Source organism: Rana temporaria, chromosome 3 (genome assembly GCF_905171775.1).
Source record: "Rana temporaria chromosome 3, aRanTem1.1, whole genome shotgun sequence".
NCBI classification, from domain to species: domain Eukaryota; kingdom Metazoa; phylum Chordata; class Amphibia; order Anura; family Ranidae; genus Rana; species Rana temporaria.
This window is the reverse complement of record NC_053491.1, coordinates 57,840,430-57,861,733: the sequence shown is the minus strand read 5'-3', so window position 1 is coordinate 57,861,733 and position 21,304 is coordinate 57,840,430. Positions and strand designations below refer to the sequence as shown.

General features: G+C 43.3%; 1 protein-coding gene across 1 annotated transcript in view; it reads right to left on the bottom strand.

Annotated features, from left to right (window-relative positions):
* Positions 1 to 21,304, bottom strand: part of ATP8B4 (ATPase phospholipid transporting 8B4 (putative)) — a 381,682-nt gene that overhangs the window by 128,590 nt on the left and 231,788 nt on the right. Inside the window, 2 exon segments of the mRNA XM_040342626.1 lie at positions 6,714 to 6,802; positions 12,594 to 12,752. Of these exon segments, the coding sequence (XP_040198560.1) occupies positions 6,714 to 6,802; positions 12,594 to 12,752 (248 nt within the window).

Here is a 21,304-nt window from a genome sequence, read left to right as displayed (position 1 = left end):
CGAGCCACTGAGATGGCCACTCTCTGCCCCTCCATGGCTCAGTGCGCCAATGAGCGCTGAGAAGTAGAGAAGAAGCGGTGACTGTAGAGCCATCAGCGGTGTTCGATGGCTCTATTCTCAGTGAAGAGACACTGGGGGACAGATGCAGCATTGGTCTGATGCTGCATCCACCGAGATAAGTAGGATTAGAAAAAAAAAAAAGGGATTTTTATTAACAGCTTACCTGTAAAATCCTTTTCTTGTAGTACATCACGGGACACAGAGCAGCATAGCCATTACATATGGGTTATATAGTGTACCTTCAGGTGATGGACACTGGCACTCTCCGACAGGAAGTTCCCTCCCTATATAACCCCCACCCATAGTGGGAGTACCTCAGTTTTGTAGCAAGCAATATGCATCCCAAAATTCCCCATAAGAGGGGTGGGAGCTCTGTGTCCCGTGATGTACTACAAGAAAAGGATTTTACAGGTAAGCTGTTAATAAAAATCCCTTTTTCTTTATCGTACATCACGGGACACAGAGCAGCATAGCCATTACATATGGGATGTCCCCAAGCAATGCTCCATGAGGGGAGGGAGACAACCAGAAAAAACCAAACAAGAGGTGCCACCGGACAAGAGGAGATTAAACTGCGGCCCGCAGTACCGCCTGCCCAAAGGCTGAATCAGCGTTCCTCCTAACGTCCATTTGATAAAATTTTGCAAATGTGTGGACAGATGACCAGGTTGCTGCCCTGCAGACCTGAGCCATAGGGACCTGGTGATACGCTGCCCAAGAGGCACTTATAGCTCTAGTGGAATGAGCCTTAACCGATAAGGGTGGACTCTTCCCCTTCAGGCCATAGGCCTGAATAATCGTCTGCCTAATCCACTTAGCAATAGTGGCCTTAGACGCTGCCTGGCCCTTCTTGGGCCCTTCCGGCAGAATGAATAAGACGTCCGTCTTACGAATCTGGGCTGTAGCTTCCAAGTAAATCTTTACAGCTCTAACTACATCCAAGGAATGTAGTAACCTCTCTTCCTTAGAAGAAGGCTTTGGAAAAAATGATGGAAGAATCACATCTTGATTAAGGTGAAAATTTGATACCACCTTAGGCAGGAAGGACGGAAGCGGCCGCAAAACGACCCTGTCCTTATGCAATAATAAATAAGGTGCCTTACATGACAAGGCTGCCAACTCCGACACCCTTCTGGCGGATGCCATGGCCACCAGAAACACTAGTTTCCTAGTCAAAAGGACCAAAGGAATCACGGACAAGGGCTCAAAGGGCTGCCTTTGCAAGGCCGATAGAACCAAATTTAGATCCCAAGGATACAGGGGAGCTTTAATCGGGGGATTCACCCGAATAACACCTTGTAAAAAGGATTTCATTAAGGAATGGGCAGCCAACGATCTCTGGAAGAAGACCGACAAGGCAGACACCTGCCCCTTGATTGTGCCGACCGCCCAACCTTTTTCCACTCCCAACTGTAAAAACTCAAGGATTCTCCCAATAGTATATTTGCGGGGATCCCATTTCCTGGTTTCACACCAGGTAATATAGGCCTTCCACACCCTATAGTATATTAACCTGGAAACTGGTTTTCTTGCGTTTATAAGGGTAGAAACGACCTGCCCTGAAAGGCCTCTGTTTCTGAGAATCAGGGACTCAGCCGCCAGGCCGTTAAATTTAGGGCCTGTAAGGCAGGGTGGTAGAATGGCCCTTGTGAGAGGAGGTCCGGACGTAGAGGGAGGACCCAAGGCTCCTCTACGGTCATCCTTTTTATCAAGGAGTACCAAGGTCTTCGGGGCCACGCTGGGGCCACTAGAATCGCTGGCTTGCGCTCCCTTTGAATTCTGTGAAGAAGACGGGGTAGCATCCGTATTGGAGGGAAGGCATAGATTAGCGCAAACTGATGCCAAGGACACACCAAGGCATCTGTCCCGCAGGCCAATGGATCCCTCGTTCGAGAGACAAAGTTTGCTACTTTGGCATTGAATCTGGACGCCATAATGTCCACCTCCGGAGTACCCCACTTCCGGCAAATGACCTGGAACACTTCGGGATGGAGGGACCACTCCCCTGGGGACATCTGTTGGCGGCTGAGGAAGTCCGCTTGCCAATTGTCCACCCCGGGGATAAAGATAGCTGAGATGCAGGGGACATGGGCTTCTGCCCATGAAAAGATCCGATCTACCTCCCTTTGGGCTGCCTGACTCCTGGTGCCACCCTGGTGGTTTATATAAGCTACGGCAGTGGCATTGTCGGATTGTACCCTTACTGGGGAGCCCTGCAGAACCTCCGTCCAGCCCAAAAGAGCCAACCGAGCTGCTCGGATCTCTAAGACATTTATGGGTAGGGCTGATTCTGCCCTTGACCATTTCCCCTGTAGGGTTAAATCGTCTAGGACTGCACCCCAACCTGATAGGCTGGCGTCCGTGGTTACTATCCTCCATGAGGGGGGATTGAACGATCTTCCTTTCAGAAGATTTTTTGTGACTAGCCACCAACACAGGCTCTGCCTTACCGCATAGGGAAGGGAAATGGGAAGATCCAAGGCCTGGAGTCTTTTGTCCCAGGCCGCGAGAATTGCTCTCTGTAGCCTCCGAGAATGGATCTGGGCATAGGGCACTGCCTCGAAGGTGGCCACTAGCTTTCCCAACAGGCGCATGCAGAGGCGTATAGATGGCCTTGTGCTGCTTAGGACTATGTGGATTAACTCCCTTATCGAGTCCACTCTGGACTGGGGCAGGAAGATCCGTTGTTGTCTTGTATCTAAAATCAGACCTAGATACTCCAACCTTCTTGTGGGCTGTAAAGCCGATTTGTCCCGGTTTAGAACCCAACCCAGGGACTCTAGGCAGTTTACTGCTAGCAACACTGCCCGATTTAGACCGGCCGCTGAGTGGTCGACTACCAGAAGATCGTCTAGGTAGGCCATGATCAGAATGCCCTGTTCCCTTAGGATGGCTAATACGGGGGCCAGGATCTTCGTAAAAACCCGAGGGGCCGTGGCTAGTCCGAACGGAAGAGCCACGAACTGATAATGCCGATAGTTTAGGGCAAAACGCAGATACCTGTAATGGCCTGGGAAAATCGGAACGTGCAGGTATGCGTCCTTTATATCGATGGAGGCCAAGAACTCCTTTCCTTGGAGGGCGGCCACCACCGAACGAATGGACTCCATTCGAAAAGACCGGACTCTTAAAAAGCGGTTTAATAACTTTAGGTTCAGAATAGGCCTGACGTCGCCGTTTGGCTTCGGGACAACGAAGAGGTTTGAGTAAAACCCTTGTCCTTGCTCCCCTGCTGGTACTTCCATAATCACTCCTTGAGATAGGAGTCGCTCTAGGGCGGACAGAAGCGATGCCTGTCTCTGAGGGTCGCCTGGAAGTCTTGACATTTGAAAGTGAGGAGGGGGGAACTCCCGAAACTCCAGCTTGTACCCCTGAGTTACTGAGGACAGAACCCATTGGTCGGTAACTTGGGCCCCCCACAACTCCGAGAACAACCGGAGTCTTCCCCCCACTCGAGAGAGTGGGGCGCCCCTTCACAAGGCTGCCTTAGGGGCAGCCTTAACCGGCTTACGGTTCCACGGTCTCTTGTTCCCTGCAGCTTGCCCCTGGGGCCTGTTTGCAGCTGCGCGTCCAGGAGGCCGTCGATACTGCCTAGAGAATGAGGGCCCTGGAACTGGAGAGGTTGGGCGCTTAAAAGAGGGACCTCGGAACCTTTTCTTAACCGGCAAAAGGGTGCTCTTACCACTAGAGATCTTTTGAATATATTTGTCAAGATCTTCTCCAAACAATCTCTCTCCTTGAAAGGAGAATCCTGTAAGGAGTTTTTTGCAGGGGGTTTCTGCAGACCAGTTCTTTAACCAAAGTAATCTTCTCATGTGGACCAAATACAGGGATAGGCGGGACGCCTGTTGGATTGAATCCTTGATAGCGTCTACCGCGAAACATAAGGCTCTAGGTAGATCGGCTAAGTCCTGAGCCTGTTGAGCCGGGAGGTCCTTTAGGGCCTGCTTGGCCTGGTCTTTTAAAGCCTGGCAGACGCCAATGGCAGCTACAGCTGGCTGGACCACTGCCCCCGCTGTGGAAAAGGATGCCTTTAGTAAGGTCTCAAGCCTTTTATCCACAGGATCTTTGAACATGTGAATATTGTCCACTGGACATGTTAAAGCTTTATTGACACATGATATGGCTGCGTCAACAGTGGGGACAGCCCATTTTTTTGAAAACTCCTCCTCTAAAGGGTACATAACTGCGAACCTTTTAGGAGGCAAAAAAATCCTGTCTGGCTTAACCCAGTCCTGAAATATCAGGTCCTTTAACAAAGGATGGACCGGGAACACCAGGTTGGCTTGGGGCGCTTTTAGGGAGCCCAATGAGGACACAGCGGAGGCCAGAGGCTGAGGCAAAGGCATTTTAAAGCTGACCGCACCATATCCGTTAAGGACTGAACCCACAATTTTTCTGCGTGAGAAGCTGAAAAAGGTTCTTCTATAGTAGAATCTTCAGAACCCAAATGGTCCAGATGATCCTCAGCCTGGTCTCCTGTATCTTCCAATTCCTCAGTGGAAAGGACATCTTCCTCAGGAGATTCAAACCTGGGAGACGGGGACCTAGCCCGCTTCTTCCCGGATAAAGAGGCCGTAATAAGAGCGGCCATCCTCTTTTCAAATCCACCCAAGGTGGAGGCTAACATCTCTTCCGTGACATAGGAAGGAGTTGGTTGAATAGGGCCCGCCATAGCACCTAGCAACCCCGATGGCTCACCCAGGGCAGCAACCTCCGGATCCTCCGGGGAGGTAGGGGCAGGTGGATTCTGGGAAATATCCTCCGAGCCCGATGGGGAACCCTTCGGCTTTTTAACACCTTTAGCATTTTTAGCGTTCCCTGCACCCTTAGGAGCCATAATAACAAATCTGAGATACTCCGCTAATATACAACTAACTGTAATAGCTGGAGAAAAACACACATTTAAATAAATGAGGAAAAAAATTTAGGCTAGGGTAATGTTAGACAGAAACTAAACTTCCCAAAACCTAACAAGAGATAGCAATATTGAGCCCCAAGGGCTTAATCATATCCTAATATTGCTTCCCTTAATGCTGGGCTAAGAGAGTACCAAATACTAAGTACTCTGACTGCTACTTAGTACACCGGCTTTTCAGAGAAAATATGAGCTTAAACAGCTCTTTAGCAAGGTGTGTACAAAAAAACGGCCACTAGGTGTCACTGTGTCAGCATAACATAGGCAAACCTATCCTGCTCAGCTCAGCATCGCTGCTCCGTGTCCCTTCACAGCCTTCAGCAAACTGACAGGCTAAATAGAGTTTTTCCCTCTGATGTACAGAGGGGAGGGAACTCCCTGGGCGTCCCCCGCCCCTCCACGCAGCGTCGGCGCCTATAACAGTGCGCGCGCACGCGCGCGCGCGCGCGCGCTCCCGACGCCGCTCTCAGGAAGCAGGAAGCAGAATCCATGTGGGGAGAGGAGCCCGGGAGCTGCTGGAGACACACAGATATCAGGAAGTAAGTTACTTTAAACCTGACATGCTCCCTCTTACATTTCATGGAGCAAAACACCTTGTAGCAGCAGCAGCAGTCTATTAGCCCAGCCAGAGGAACAGTATACCTGGGTGTTTGAGCCATCCAGTCATGCAGACTTTGTGGTTTCTCTTTTAGCCCATGCACAGAGGCATAAAAAAGGCTTTTCCCCAGAGTCCCCTGTGGGGAGCCCACTGACAAACCAAGTTCCGTAGGCCCCCCCGCTTACCTTTCCTCGCCGCAGGGTATTGCTCATGCAAGAGGCCCAATCTTCCCCCTTCACCGTGGGTATGGTCATAGACCTTCAGGGACCGGGGTCCAAGTCAGGAACACCACACACCTGGACCTATACAGCACTACTGGCAGCAGGTATTCATAGGTTAAAAAACCCAGTCCTGGAACCCAGAGTCCAGCCCTCCAAGGAGAGGCATTATAGGCAAAACCCCATCCACGAATTGGGGCCCGGGTACCGTCCACTTTGGCTATGAAGCACCTTGGACGGATCCGGTCGGCTGGCCCTGGTCCCAAGGACAAACTGCAGGCACAACCTTCAACGTGCACCAACACCTAAGACACTGGCGAAAAAACTGAGGTACTCCCACTATGGGTGGGGGTTATATAGGGAGGGAACTTCCTGTCGGAGAGTGCCAGTGTCCATCACCTGAAGGTACACTATATAACCCATATGTAATGGCTATGCTGCTCTGTGTCCCGTGATGTACGATAAAGAAAAAACATACTTCTCTTTAAAGACCACAACAGATCTGCATGGGCAACCACAAATGATGAAAAGCATGACTGGTCACATAAAATGTGTCTGCCCTGTTCCTAATTGATGATGCTAACAAAAAGTAGCACAGCAGGCCAAATTGAAATTATTATATGATGCAAAGATATCTTAACTTAAAAGAGATGGGTAAAAATACAGAGAATTTTCCCACTGGAGATGGGAGTGCATACAGCTATCATATTCATTCCTGCATATCAGGTGTAACAGTGCATTTAGCACAGGCATAAAAGATTATACATACGTTCCAATAGCTCCAAAATTATTTCTCAGCTAGTCTAAAATATTTTGTATAAAAAAAGAGGTGAAGTCTTGGCAAACATAATACTAAAGATATTTTATGGATGCATACAAATATACCATCTTCTATTTCTTTTTTATAAGCAAAACTTACCCATAAAACTAGAGTATTCATTAGCCGATCAATGCTGGTTCTTTTAAATTTAGTTTTACCACTGTTCTGCATTAATTTAGTATCTGGCCCTGCAAAAATATAAAACCAAGGCAATTTCATTGAAAGCCAACCTGATACCATGAGATCCAAAATGTTCTGGATTACCAAAAAAGTAAATGAACAAAATAAATAGAACAATTCAGGAACATTTTTTTTACTATGTACAACTATAATCTGGAAACTACAACTGACACCAAGATCCCATTTTTTCTGGCTTAGTCTGCAGTTCACATATTTTTTATATTTTATAATACTGACAAATGGAAGTCAAAATGTATAACTGTTGGCAATAAACCTACTCAGAGGTGTTCTCTTATAAGCACTACCCTACACTTTAATGCATGATTTACTGTAAGTTTCTGAATGAAATTAAGAAAATTGTTGGGTCTGCAAATGTTTGTCATTAGTTATCCTTGAACCAAAACAAATGCAACACAACAGATAACAGCACATCTGAAGTGCATTAAAATAAACATGCTGAAACTGAATTTTATGAGTTTCCCACAGTAATGAAGATTATCTAAAAGCATGTAAAATTCTTAAAGTTTAAGAAAGATTTAAAGGTCCTCACACATTAGATTTTTATATTACCAAATCACACATACTCGATTTTAAAGCTGATTTTGCTACAAGACATAAAGGAATTACAACTCAAAGCATGGAATGAAAGTTTAAAGACTACGTTTACCTAAAACAAACAAAAAACAAATTGGTACAAGGGATATTACTTACCCCTAGTGAGATGTGTCTTCCTTTAACTGAAATCTTCCCCCTCAATGTGGCAGGGGTTAATAGAACTAAGGGGCTGTGATAAGATCTCATCAAGTGTACCCCGAATATGCCCGCTTTTTACACCAAGCTGCTTCATTCATAGAAGGCATTATCACGGCTTCCATGAATTAAAAGTGGTTGTAAACCTTAGACATCAAATATGAACAAAGCATAGCCCTCTATAGTGTGTACTTGTCTCTGTCCAGAGCACTAAGTGTCATTTCTGTCTGCTGCTTCATTCCTGTGCTATCTGTAGGAGTCACTTCTGACCTGTGTGTTATGTGAAGGGGGTGTGTCCCTTCCCTCCAATAAGCTCTCTCCTCACTGAGCTTTGCAGAGTGTAACTTCAGCTCTCTGTCCCCCGTTTTTTCTCATAGTTCAGCCAAGCTTTATAAATTCATCACTTTGAATGGATGTGGGGAAGAGAAGACTGCAGATAAGTAAGTAAAGTACAACTTATGTAGGAAGATTTGTTTCATCTCTGTGTATCACCTGAAGCAAGTCCCTTTACTAGGTATATGTAAGGGTTTACAACCACTTTAAACATAATGTATGAATGGAGAAAGGGTGGTGATTGAACTGTCCTCCCCCTCTATTCATAGATCATGTTTCATTTTGGCTGTAATAGCAGCTTCTATGAATGAAGTAGCAGGCAAAAATGTCAGGCAATCTTGATGAGAGCCTGTCACAGTCCCTTAGCTTTATTAACCCCCGCCACACTGGAGACTGTGGCAGCAGGGATGGCTGGGGGGCATAGGCAGGTAAAGGGAAGATTTTGGCAAAGAGAGGACACAGAAGCACAAGGAACACATCTCAATGAATGTACAGTAAATAATGTACCTTCTGCTGATATTTTTCTTTCCCTTTAGGTAAACTAAGGCCCCTTACACACGGGGCGGAGCAGTAATGATCCGCCTCTGTGTGCTCCGTAAGCTCAGCGGGGATCGCTCCTTAGATCCCCGCTGAGCCGGCGGATGACAGGGCGGTCCCCGCACACTGTGCAGGGACCGCCCTGTCTTTTCTCCGCTCTCCCCTATGGGGGAATCGGATGAACACAGACCGTGTGTCCATGTTCATCCGATCCGCAGACAGAAGAAAAAATAGGATTTTCTTCCGTCTGCAAAATCGGATCTTTGCGGAGGCGGGTGATGACGGGTATCAGCGGACGTTTATCCGCTGACACCCGCAATCACATAGGGACCAATGTTTGTCCCTTTTTCATCCGCAAACGGATGGATGAAAAAGCGGACATACGGTCCACACGTCTGAAAGGGGGCTTTGTGGTGGTGTGTTATTTAAACTTGGAGCTTCCAAATCCATTGAACAGCATTTCTCAATAAGAAATCCCCTGTATTCATTCAATTGGGATGCCGATGTATTATCTTTCTAGCAAAAAGATGCAGTACTAGTGAATTTAAAGGTAAATTCCAGGCAGATATAAAATATACAATTATTCCAGCTCTGTATTCATTAATACAACATTAAATATACAGTATAAGTATACATTTTTTAATGCAAGCAGTGTAAGTGTACCAACATCTTTGGGTTTTCTAATATTAGCCTCTTGCAATTTGCCATGGATCAGAGTTTAGACTGACAGAGAGAGGAGCAGCACAATAAAGCAGTCAGTTGTGCTGCAGTACCAACAAGGGACATGCTTCTAGAAAGAGTGAGCACAATGACCCTCAGTCTGCTGCTTCTCCTTTCACTGTCCAGACTATGGGGTTAGGGGAGGGACAAGATTTGTAAATGTTACGTAACTGTAGCAGAGTTACAGAAAGCACAGACAATTGGCAGAGCAGTGTAAATATCAGAACTGGGTAGACAGAAATAAAAACCCATGGGCATGTAAGAAAGTGCCCTTATATTAATTTCAACTGTGTGTTTAGCTTTGTGTACAAATGCATCAAATACGTTTCCCTGTATTAAATATCCAAAAATGTAATGCTCTCCAAGCAGATAGAAGGAAAACATATTTAAAGTTTTTTTTAGATAGAGCAAGGAAGGGTTATAACACCTGTCAGATTTTTTTTTTTGCCATCTGTGTCCCATTGTAAAGATTTATCTTCACTTCCTGTCCCATAGTCAAACAGCGAGTGAGAGGAAATCTCTGTAAATCAAGGGGATTCCTTGGGGACCCCCAGGTCACCAGAACTATTGTACTCATTGGAAGATTTCCTCTCTATAACTTTTCTGGGGACAACCCAAAATGTGGGTAACTTCTCTTACTTTCACTTTCAATGATCATGGTAAATAGGACCAATAGAGCGGGAAAATCTCCTTAACAGTGGCACAGAATGCATTAAAAACTGGTAGGTGTTTTAATCCCTCTCCTCACTATCCAAAACTAAAAAAAAGTTTTGCCTTTAGTTATACTTTAACCCAGTTTCATCAACCCTGTCTTCAGGGCCCACTAACAGGCCAGGTTTTATGTATTACCTTGGGAAGATGCAGACTAGAATACTGCAATCACTGAGCAGCAAATTATATCACCTGTCATGTATTTCAGTTATCTTGCAAACCTGGCCCGTTAGTGGGCCCGGAGGACAGGAGTTGAGAACCACTGCTTTAACGCATTTATGTGGTAACAAGAAAAATGAATAGCATTTATTTTTACATTAAAGGGGTTGTAAAGGTTCGTTTTTTATTTTCTAAATAGGTTCCTTTAAGCTAGTGCATTGTTGGTTCACTTACCTTTTCCTTCGATTTCCCTTCTAAATGTTTTTTTCTTTGTTTTCTTTGTCTGAATTTCTCACTTCCTGTTCCTCCTCAGTAAGCTGTTCTAAATGACTTTCCACCGCTCGGATGATGGTGGAAAGCTTACTGAGGAGAAACAGGAAGTGAGAAATTCAGACAAAGCAAAAAAATATTTAGAAGGGAAATCGAAGGAAAAGGTAAATGAACCAACAATGCACTAGCTTAAAGGGTTTGTAAAGGTTTGTTTTTTATTTTCTAAATAGGTTCTTTTAAGCTAGTGCATTGTTGGTTCACTTACCTTTTCCTTCGATTTCCCTTCTAATTTTTTTTCTTTGTTTTCTTTGTCTAAACTTCTCACTTCCTGTTCCTCCTTAGTAAGCTGTTCTGACTGACTAACCCCTGCTCGGATGATGGGGGCAAGCTTACTGAGGAGAAACAGGAAGAGAAAAATTCAAAGAAAAAAAACATTTAGAAAGGAAATCGAAGGAAAAGGTAAGTGAACCAACAATGCACTAGCTTAAAGGAACCTATTTAGAAAATGAAAAACAAACCTTTACAACCCCTTTAAACTTGTACAATACCTGATCATGTCTTGATATCAGTCAGGGAGAGAAGGTCAACACACTGCGACAATTAGGGCTCTACTGATTTGCACTGTGCTATTATATCACCTTCTATACATGCTTACAGAAAGCGAGAGCAGAGTGATGGCCTCATCAGAGTGCTTCTGCTCCTTTAGTGTTCATTCACAAGCTGGAGTAAACTGGTAACCAAACTGCATTGCTAAGCTGCAGAGGAGAAAACAAAGGTCACCAGCCTAGCTGTGCTGTTTTGCAAGGGAGCCTAGATAACACAAGTGCCTGAACAGATCTACACAGGTTTGGCGGGTAAGTCACATTTATGTATTTCAACCATGTATTTAGCTATTTTCCTGTTCAGCTTTTAGAAAACATTAGTCTTTTTACAAGTTTGCCATTTATTCCATGTTTTCCTTTTAGGCACTTGTATGGATCTACTTCTAAAATCATGTTGTTCTAGGAATTAAGGGCCTAATCCACAAAAGGGATACGCCGGCGTATCTACTGATACGCCGTCGTATCCCTGTTTCTATCTATGGAACTGATCCACAGAATCAGTTTCACATAGATAGGCAGAAGATCCGACATGTGTAAGGGACTTACACTGTCGGATCTTAGGATGCAGTACCGCAGCCGCCGCTGGGGGCATTTCTCGTCGAAATGCCGCTTTGGGTATGCAAATTAGCACTTACGGAGATCCACGAAGCTTTTACGCTTCGTTTTTTCTCCGTAAGTATTAGTTTGCCGTCGCAATATTAGGGCTACTTTTACAAGGCCTAAACTGTTTACACCTTGTAAAAGTAGACCCTTCTATCCCACGTCGCTGTCTTTTTTTTTTTTTTTCGCCGCAACTTTTTTTTTTTTTACGCCCGTCGCGATTCTCAAAACCCGGTGCAACGTAAAACCGCGCAAAGCACGTCAGGAAAATGACGTCGGGAGCATGCGCAGTACGTCCAGCGCGGGAGCGCGCCTAATTTAAATGGGACTCGCCCCATTAAATTAGGAACGCCTTGCGCCGGACGGATTTAAGTTACACCGCTCAAAATTTCTAGGTAAGTGCTTTGTGGATCGGGCACTTAGGTAGAGATTTTGCGGCGGTGTAACTTAAACGGGAAAAAATACGTTGCGCTGGGTTTTTGTGGATTAGGCCCTAAGAGACTTAGGCCTCGTACACACGATAGGTTAACCAGAGGACAACGGTCTAATGGACCGTTTTCATCGGTCCAAACCGATCGTGTGTGGGCCCCATAGGTTATTTAACCATAGGTTAAAAAAAAAGCCAACTTGCTTTAAATTTAACCTATGGATTCCTAACCGATGGGAAAAAAACGATCGTTAGTAGGCACAACCATCTGTTAAAAATCCACGCATGCTCAGAATCAAGTCGACGCATGCTTGGAAGCATTGAACTTCGTTTTTTGCAGCACGTCGTTGTGTTTTACGTCACTGCGTTCTGACACGATCATTTTTTTGTGTGTAGGCACGACAGACCATCAGTCAGCTTCATCGGTTAACCTAGGACAACGGTCCATCAGACCGTTCTCATCGGATGGACTGATCGTGTGTACGAGGCTTTAGAAAATGAGCATTACAGAGTGTAAAAAAAAAAAAAATCAAGAGTACAATAGATGTGATAATTTTTGCACTTATATTACCATCATTTTTGATTTCCTCTAGCAAGCAAGTCAAAAACTAGGAAACCAACACAGGTAACACCGATCTTAACCTTGATTTTAGCACATAATCAGGGAGAATTGAGGCACTGGCAGATTACCTGCAAAGATGACCATTCCAAAGCACCATTCAGTGTTTCTGAGCACACAACCTCTCAACAGCATCTTGCCATTATTTAATGAATACTTGCAGTCTTTCCAGATTAGTGTTCCATTAAACTTGTCAAGCTTGTTGTTTGGAGGTTCACACAAGACTTCCGCTAAAAACAGAAAAATGGTTATTATTTCAGTTATCTGAAGAATTAAAAAAAAAAATCAGCATTTACCCACTAACACCGAAAATGTAATACCATACCGTTACCTCATATCTGTTGGTGCATTATTATAACTGAGCCAGATGTGAGGATTATGTAACTCCAAAGTGCATGCACAGGAGTGAAATCATCAGTGATCACACAATAGAGGAAGAAACATAGAAGATGTCTCTGATGATGGACTGAGCAGCTTCCAGAGTTCTGTACAGTAGCTGTCAGCACCGGAGGAGGGAAACCCCACAAATAGGTCTGTCATAATATACAAGTATCTATGTCTAGATGCACACTATGGCAAGAGATGCTGACCTTTGGCCACATTACAGTTTCTCTTTACCATGTTTATTATACTCCTATCATTTTCCAGTGCAAAAACAAAGCTGATTGAAGTCAGTGGAGAAACACTTTCTAAATGAGGCCCATGTGCTGAGTTGTATTCTGTGATGGTAACTAGATGAACAAATTGTAAAAAAGAAACTGAATCGATGCATACTCCTTCCCTTTATAACATATGGGTAGAAATGTGACCAAAAAACAATAAAGTGGGCCGCTTTGCACATAACAAACAGGTTCCAGATTTTATTTTGCTAATAAAGTACACTATTTAAGTGAGGGATAAACTCCACATTTGTTGGATTTGCAGGAAGTAAAGACAAATGGCAATGTCAGTTGCAGGAGTTTTAATTTATTTATTTTGGCCAACCATCCAAACTTTAGGCTGGGTTCACACCATTGCGTATTGGATGAGGTTCCCCACATCAGATTCGCAATAGCAGGCTCTCTATGGAGTTGGTTCACATATCTCTGCAGCAGGTCCGGCACGTTTTGCAGAAAAATCCTGTGTGTCTTTTGGTCCATTTCAGACCACAATTCAGGCTGCAATTGGACCTGAAACGGTGAACCAGCACACACCGGACCCCTGCTGTGAGCCGCATGCGGCTCACATGTGAACCCAGCCTAGCTGAATATTGTGTATGGCTGTTCCAGAAACTGTACATTATAGACGCTTTGGTATCATTGATGGCAGCTATAAAGACTGAAGAAGTTACAAGTTGGATAACATGATGTATATTTTGGGCATTTTCAGAGCATAAACATGTGGTTCTTGATACACAGTGGGGGAGATTTACTAAAACTGGTGCACACAGAATCTGGTGCAGCTGTGCATAGTTACCAATCAGCTTCTAGATTTTATCGTCAAAACTTAATTGAACAAGCTAAAATTAGGTGATTGGTTATTATGCACAGCTGCGACAGATTTTGTATGCACAAGTTTTGGAATATTTAGAATATGCCACAGGAATATAAAAGATCTATCTACATGACCATGTCCATTTGCTTTACAAATTTTTTACACATCTGAACAGATAATTGTATGTAACTTTTGAGGAAGGCCTGAGCAGGTGGACCAGGATGTAGTATCTGCCCCACTATGGTTAATATGGCTTGCCATGGCCTCCTTGTATTCTGAAGAGAATCTAAATTGTTGATAGTAAAACCATGGGGTTGATTCACTAAAACTGGAGAGTGCAAAATCTGGTGCAGCTCTGCATAGAAACCAAACAGCTTCCAGGTTGTTGTTTTTTTTGTCAAAGTTTAATTGAACAAGCTGAAGTTAGAAGCTGATTGGCTACCATGCACACAATTTTGCACTCTGCAGTTTTAGAAAATCAACCCCCATATCTTTTTAACCACTTGCTTACTGGGCACATAAACCCCCTTCGTGCCCAGGCGAAATTTCAGCTTCCGGCACTGCGTCGCTTTAACTGACATTTGCGCGGTCGTGCGACGTGGCTCCCAAACAAAATTGGCGTCCTTTTTTCCCCACAAATAGAGCTTTCTTTTGGTGGTATTTGATCACCTCTGCGGTTTTTATTTTTTGCGCTATAAACAAAAAAAGAGCGACAATTTAAAAATATATATATATATTTTTTACTTGTTGCTATAATAAATATCCCATTTTTTTTAAAAAAAAACTATTTTTTTTCTCAGTTAAGGCCGATACGTATTTTTCGACGTATTTTTGTAAAAAAAAAAAAGCAATAAGCGACTGATTTACGCAAAAGTTATAGCGCCTACAAAATGGGGAACAGAATTATGATTTTTTTACTATTTTTTTTTTACTAGTAATGGCGGCGAACTGCAATTTTTATTGGGACGGCGATATTGCGGCGGACGTATCGGACACTTTTGACACAAATTTGGGACCATTCACATTTATACAGCGATCAGTGCTATAAAAATGCACTAATTACTGTATAAATGTGACTGGCAGTGAAGGGGTTAACACTAGGGGGTGAGGAAGGGGTTAAATGTGTATCCTGGGTGTGTTCTAACTGTGTGGGGGGGAGGGGGTGACTGGGGGAGGTGACCGATGCTGTGTCCCTATGTACAAGAGACACAGATCGGTCTACTCTCCTCTGACAGCACGTGGAGCTCTGTGTTTATACACACAGAGCTCCACGTCCCTGCTGTGTTACCGACGATCGCGTGTCCCCGGCGGACATCGCGGCCGCCAGGTACACGCATCGGCTTCCCAGCGATGCGCCGGGACAGTGTTTACCCGCTGCACGCCCCCCCAGAGGTGAGCGCGGGTAATGCACTTTAAATGGCGTCCAAAGACGTCCACTTGTCACCTGAGAGCCGCGCTGTTGACGTCTTTTGTCAATAGCGCGGGTCTCAAGTGGTTAAAATGTGTATTTTTTTTCAAAGCCTCGTACACACAGGTCAATTGTCTGCCGGCAGACTGTTGTCCTAAAATCTTACCGTTAGTACGCTCCTTTTGACAAATGTTGTCCAATTTTCCGCCAACAAATGTTGGATGACAGGCTAGTAAATTTTCATGGGACAACGGATTGACGTCAGATTTTCGTATGGTCAATACACAAATCCATCACACAAAAGTCGAAAAGTACAAACACACATGTTCGGAATCAATGCTTACCAAACACAAAATTAGTAGAAGGGGCCCAAAGGGTGGCGCTCAAGAGTTGAAATTCCTCTTGGTACGTCACTACATTCGTGTTTGTGGCATGACAATTGTGTAATGTTAGTATGCAAGACAAGATCCTGGCACACGCCCTAAAGACAAAAATCAGACGTTTGGTTTGCCAACAATCGTACCGTGTGTATGAGGCTTAAGTGGGAGAGTGAGATCCTCTATCCTTATCATCTCAGTCTAGTGCAGAAAACTAATTCAAAGACCGTAGTTGACAGCTAATTTCTGAACACTTTTCTTTCTTCAAGCTCATTTTCTCTCAGACCCAAAAAAGCACATTACAGAACACTGACATCATACGGTAATTTAGAAAAAGGCCAAGTGGTTCCAATGGGAATCTCAAAAAAGTAGCAATGAATTAAAGTAAAAAGGTTGACTGGCGTTGACCATGACACACATATTTAGTTTACTTTTCAAGTTTGAACCAACGAAATTTAAGTGGGAGTTACTAGTAGCTATGAACAAACCATCTACTATATTTTGTACTGGGTTTTTAAAAATAAAAAGCTATGTTATTTTACTTAGTTCTGATTTAACATGTACCTGTACAAAAGTAAAACAACTTTCAGTATCCTTCTGAATCAGCCATACAGTATAATCCTGTTTTTGCATATTTTATTTGACCTTTATTTTATTTACTTTGTTTAAGCTTTGGACTGAATATTTTCCAAACTCACAAAAGGAATGATGATGCATATGAAATGTTGCAGGAATGTGACAAGCTCTAAACGTCAACGGGCTGGACTCTATATTCAGAAAAACTGCCATGCATGAGTTTAATTTTGTTTTAAACATGGACACATCAAATGTTTCTTTCCTGGTAGGTTTAAGATTGTGCTGAGGAATTCTTAAAGAAACCCTGTACTTATACTGAAGAAATCAAGTAAGTAACTCTAATTTTGTACACTGCAAGATTCCCACTCTTACCTTCTCTGTGGGGCACAAAGGGACTTTCTGCCCACTCCCGCGATGCAGCACTAGATGCCCGAGCATAGTGCCATTGGGAGAGGGACAGGGATGATTATCCCTGTGCAAGTTCCAGAAAGCTGTACAGTCAATTCAGGAGAGTTACAGTGGCAGATTGAGATAAATCTTGTGGTGCCCACTGCAGATGATATTCATTACTTTGATTACAAGTACAGAGCTTCTTTAACCACTTACCCCCCCGACCATATTGCTGCCCAAAGACCAGAGACCTTTTTGCGATTCGGGACTGCGTCACTTTAACAGACAATTGCGCGGTCGTGCGACGTGGCTCCCAAACAAAATTGGCGTCCTTTTTTTCCCACAAATAGAGCTTTCTTTTGGTGGTATTTGATCACCTCTGCGGTTTTTATTTTTTGCGCTATAAACAAAAATATAGCGACAATTTTGAAAAAAATGAATATTTTTTACTTTTTGCCATAATAAATATCCCCCAAAAATATATAAAAAAAACATTTTTTTTCCTCAGTTTAGGCCGATACGTATTCTTCTATATATTTTTCGTAAAAAAAAAACGCAATAAGCGTTAATTGATTGGTTTGCGCAAAAGTTATAGCGTTTACAAAATAGGGGGTATTTTTATGGCATTTTTATTAATATTTTTTTTTACTAGTAATGGCGGCGATCAGCGATTTTTTTTCGGTACTGCGACATTATGGCGGACACGTCGGACACTTTTGACACATTTTTGGGACCATTGGCATTTTTATAGCGATCAGTGCTATAAAAATGCATTGGATTACTATAAAAATGCCACTGGCAGTGAAGGGGTTAACACTAGGGGGTGGGGAAGGGGTTAAGTATGCCTGGGTGTGTTCTTACTGTGGGGGGGGGTGTGGCCTCACTAGGGGAAACACTGATCCTCGGTTCATACATTGTATGAACCGAAGATCAGCATTTCCCCTGCTCACAGGACCGGGAGCTGTGTGTTTACACACACAGCTCCCGGTCCCCGCTCTGTACCGAGCGATCGCATGTGCCCCTAGTGGCGGCTCAAAGAGCCGCCATATAGCTACGGGCTCTCGCCCAGCAGAGCCGACCTGCCGCCGTAGAATGACGGCGGCTGGTCGGCAAGCAGTTAACCACTTCAGCCCTGGAAGAATTGGCTGCTCAATGACCCGAGCATTTTTTGCGATTTGGCACTGTGTCACTTTAACTGTCCTTTGTTTCCCACAAATAGAGCTTTATTTTGGTGGTATTTGATCACCTCTGCGACTTTTATTTTTTGCGCTATAAACAAAAAAAGAGCGACAATTTTGAAAAAAATACAATATTTTGTACTTTTTGCTAGAAATAAAAGCATTTTTTTCCCTCAGTTTAGGCCGGTATGTGTTCTACATATTCTTGATAATATAAATTGCAAAAAACGTATATTGATTGGTTTGCGCAAAAGTTATAGCGTCTACAAAACAGGGGATAGATTTATGGCATTATAATTTTTTTTTACTAGTAATGTCGGTGATCTGCGATTTTTATCGGGACTTCGACATTATGGCAGACATATCGGACACTTGACACATTTTTGAGACCATTGGCATTTATACAGCGACTAGTGCTATAAAAATGCACTGATTACTTTGTAAATGTGACTGGCAGGGAAGGGGTTAACACTAGGGGGCGATCAAGGGGTTAATTGTGTTCCCTAATGTGTGTTCTAACTGCGGGGGGAGGGGACTCACTATAGGAGATGACAGATCGTGGTTCCCAGCTTGTAGGAACTCACGATCTCCATCTCCTCTGCTCTCAGAACAGGGATATGTGTGTTCACACACACACGTCCCTATTCTGCCTCTCGTCCCCACGATCGCTCATGGCCGGTGGTCATCGTGACCACTGATCACGGGAATTAGGTGCGCCTCTGGTATAATAATAAGGTATATATATGTTAGTTGTTGTATGTACCGTGTTTCCCCGAGAATAAGCGCGGGTCTGGGGGGGTGTGGGTGTCGGGTGGGAGGAGAGCGGAGGAGGGGGGAACCGGTGTCTCACTGGCATCTGCCCGCTCCATGCGATGAGGAGGGAGGGGCTGCGGGCGGGAGGAGAGCGGAGGGGGGAGCCGCTGTCTCACTGGCATTGGCCCGCTCTGTGCACTGGGGAGGGGGGGCCACGGGCATCGGGCGGGAGGAGAGCCGAGGGGGGAGCTGCTGTCTCACTGGCATTGGCACACTCCATGCACTGGAGAGGGGGGGTGGGCGTCAGCCAGGAGGAGAGGAGAAGACCTCCGGCAATCATTCTGCAAGGTGGATTAAAACATTTTTTAACAAATTTTACTAGGGCTTATATTGCAGCCCTCCCCGAGAATCATGTAGGTCTTATTATCGGGGTAGGTCTTATTTTCGGGGGAAACACGGTACCTGTAGTAAAGTCCAAAAACAATAGTGCAGATTTTGCTTTTTTTTTATCATACCTAAAACACACTGACGCAAACTGACACCGATACTAATTATAAAAAAAAAACTTGGCACTGACCTAGATCAAACCTTGATATACTGTAGGTATTTTTTTGTATTTCATTATTTTGATATTAATATTTCTTTTTTTTTCTTCTTCTTCACACACTTTTTTTTTCTTTGCAAGGAGACAAAGATACAGGGCCCAGGGCTCACGGTAAGACCTCGGTGCCTGTGCTGGGAGCGCAACGTGTGGCGTGCCTAGTGGGGCCGCATATTTGTGTTAGGTCAGCGTTAAGTGGTTACAATTTAAGGCATTCACATTATCATTCCTCACCTATCCCAAAAAATCATTCCTTTATGCTAGAAACAGCCAAATGCACATCTAGAACCGCTAGTATTTAGTGCAAATATATTATAATATTACAGAGCCATTAATTCCCAAATGCATACAGCTGTTCCAGAGTTTTTTGCAGCCTAGTATATGGGAACCATGGCTTTTATGGCATGGGGCTTGACACCTTACAGCCATATAATGGGGAAATAAAAGCAGTTGGGAAGGATTACAACTTTGGTTAGGTATTTGTTTCTGTCTGTTAACAGGTTAACTCTCATATGAATTTTTATTGTCTGGGTTTTTATAACCATAAAGGCTTTGGTGAGAAGGGACTAAAGGAATCAAAAAGCCCTCAAATCTATTGAGTGCATTGCACAGTAAAGCCTTCTAAAAACAGAAAATATTGACATGTCTCATTCCATTACATGACCCAAAAAATAGAAAGATCATTGCTCATTTTAGGACAGTAGATGAATCTATTTATTTCAAACTGCATACTATACGTCTTAGGAATCCTCACAATTGCTATCAATATCTAAAACTATACTCAATATGATCCCACACTACAGAGATACAACACCCATTAACCTACCAAGACAGGGGCTCTACTTTTGATCCTTTTCAGCTCAAAACTATTGCAACATATTGCATTCAAAGTGTCTGCTATTCTACCAGCCTCCATTGGCTCTCTTTCATTCTGTTAGGGACAAAACTGTACTTGCAATGCATTTTCTACCCTTTTCTCAATGAAATGTATTGAAACAGAAAAGACCCATTTATTATTATCTTAATTGTACTAAGCAAACTAAGAATAACATATTCCATCAAACCTTTTATCTCTTAAAATATCTATTAGGGGTTCATATCAAATACTGTAAATATTACACATTTATATTAAGCCTAAAAGTTAATACTGAAATAGTTCTTGGGTTACAAATTATAAAATGGTTTGCAAATGTTAATATATTTCAATGATAATGCATTACACAACATCTGCAAAGGGTACACCACAGCAGATTTCGAAGTGTAATCACTCCTAATGTCATGGTTAAAATCCAAAAACAATAAACTCTACCCTCATTACAAACCTTCCACTTCCAACGTTATCGCTCCTGTTCATCTGAACTTGCTACAATTTGGCTCTCAACTAAATAAAACTCCAAGCTAATCAAATTCAAATTAGAGCAACATTAGGCCTTGAATACGTGCCCATCAAAATGAACAACTCCTGTGCTGATAAAAGAGGTGGGAGACATATGTGGAATTCCACAGTATTAGTTGAATTTTTTTCTTGCTGTGTAACCATTTTTTTATCATTTGACCAATCTGATATCCTACTGATAGCTTGACATACAGCTTACATAAAATAAATCCTTATGTGAATGTTCAAAATATACATTTATACAGGCCCTAAAGACATAAAGAGAGTACAGAAAAATTGAGAAAATCATTATTGCAATTTTTATTACCAAAGAAATGTAGAAGAATACATATCGGCCTAAACTGAGAAAATATATATATATATATATATATATATATATATATATATATATATATTCTTTTTTTTTTTTAAACTTGGGAATATTTATTATAGCAAAAAGTACAAAATATTGTGTTTTTCAAAAATGTCGCTCTTCTTTTGTTTATAGCACAAATAAAAACCGCAGAGATGATCAAATACCACCAGAATAAAGCTCTATTTTTGGGAAAAAAGGATGTAAATTTTGTTTGGGTACAGCATCGCACGACCGCGCCATTGTCAGTTAAAGCGCCGCAGTGCCGAATCGCAAAA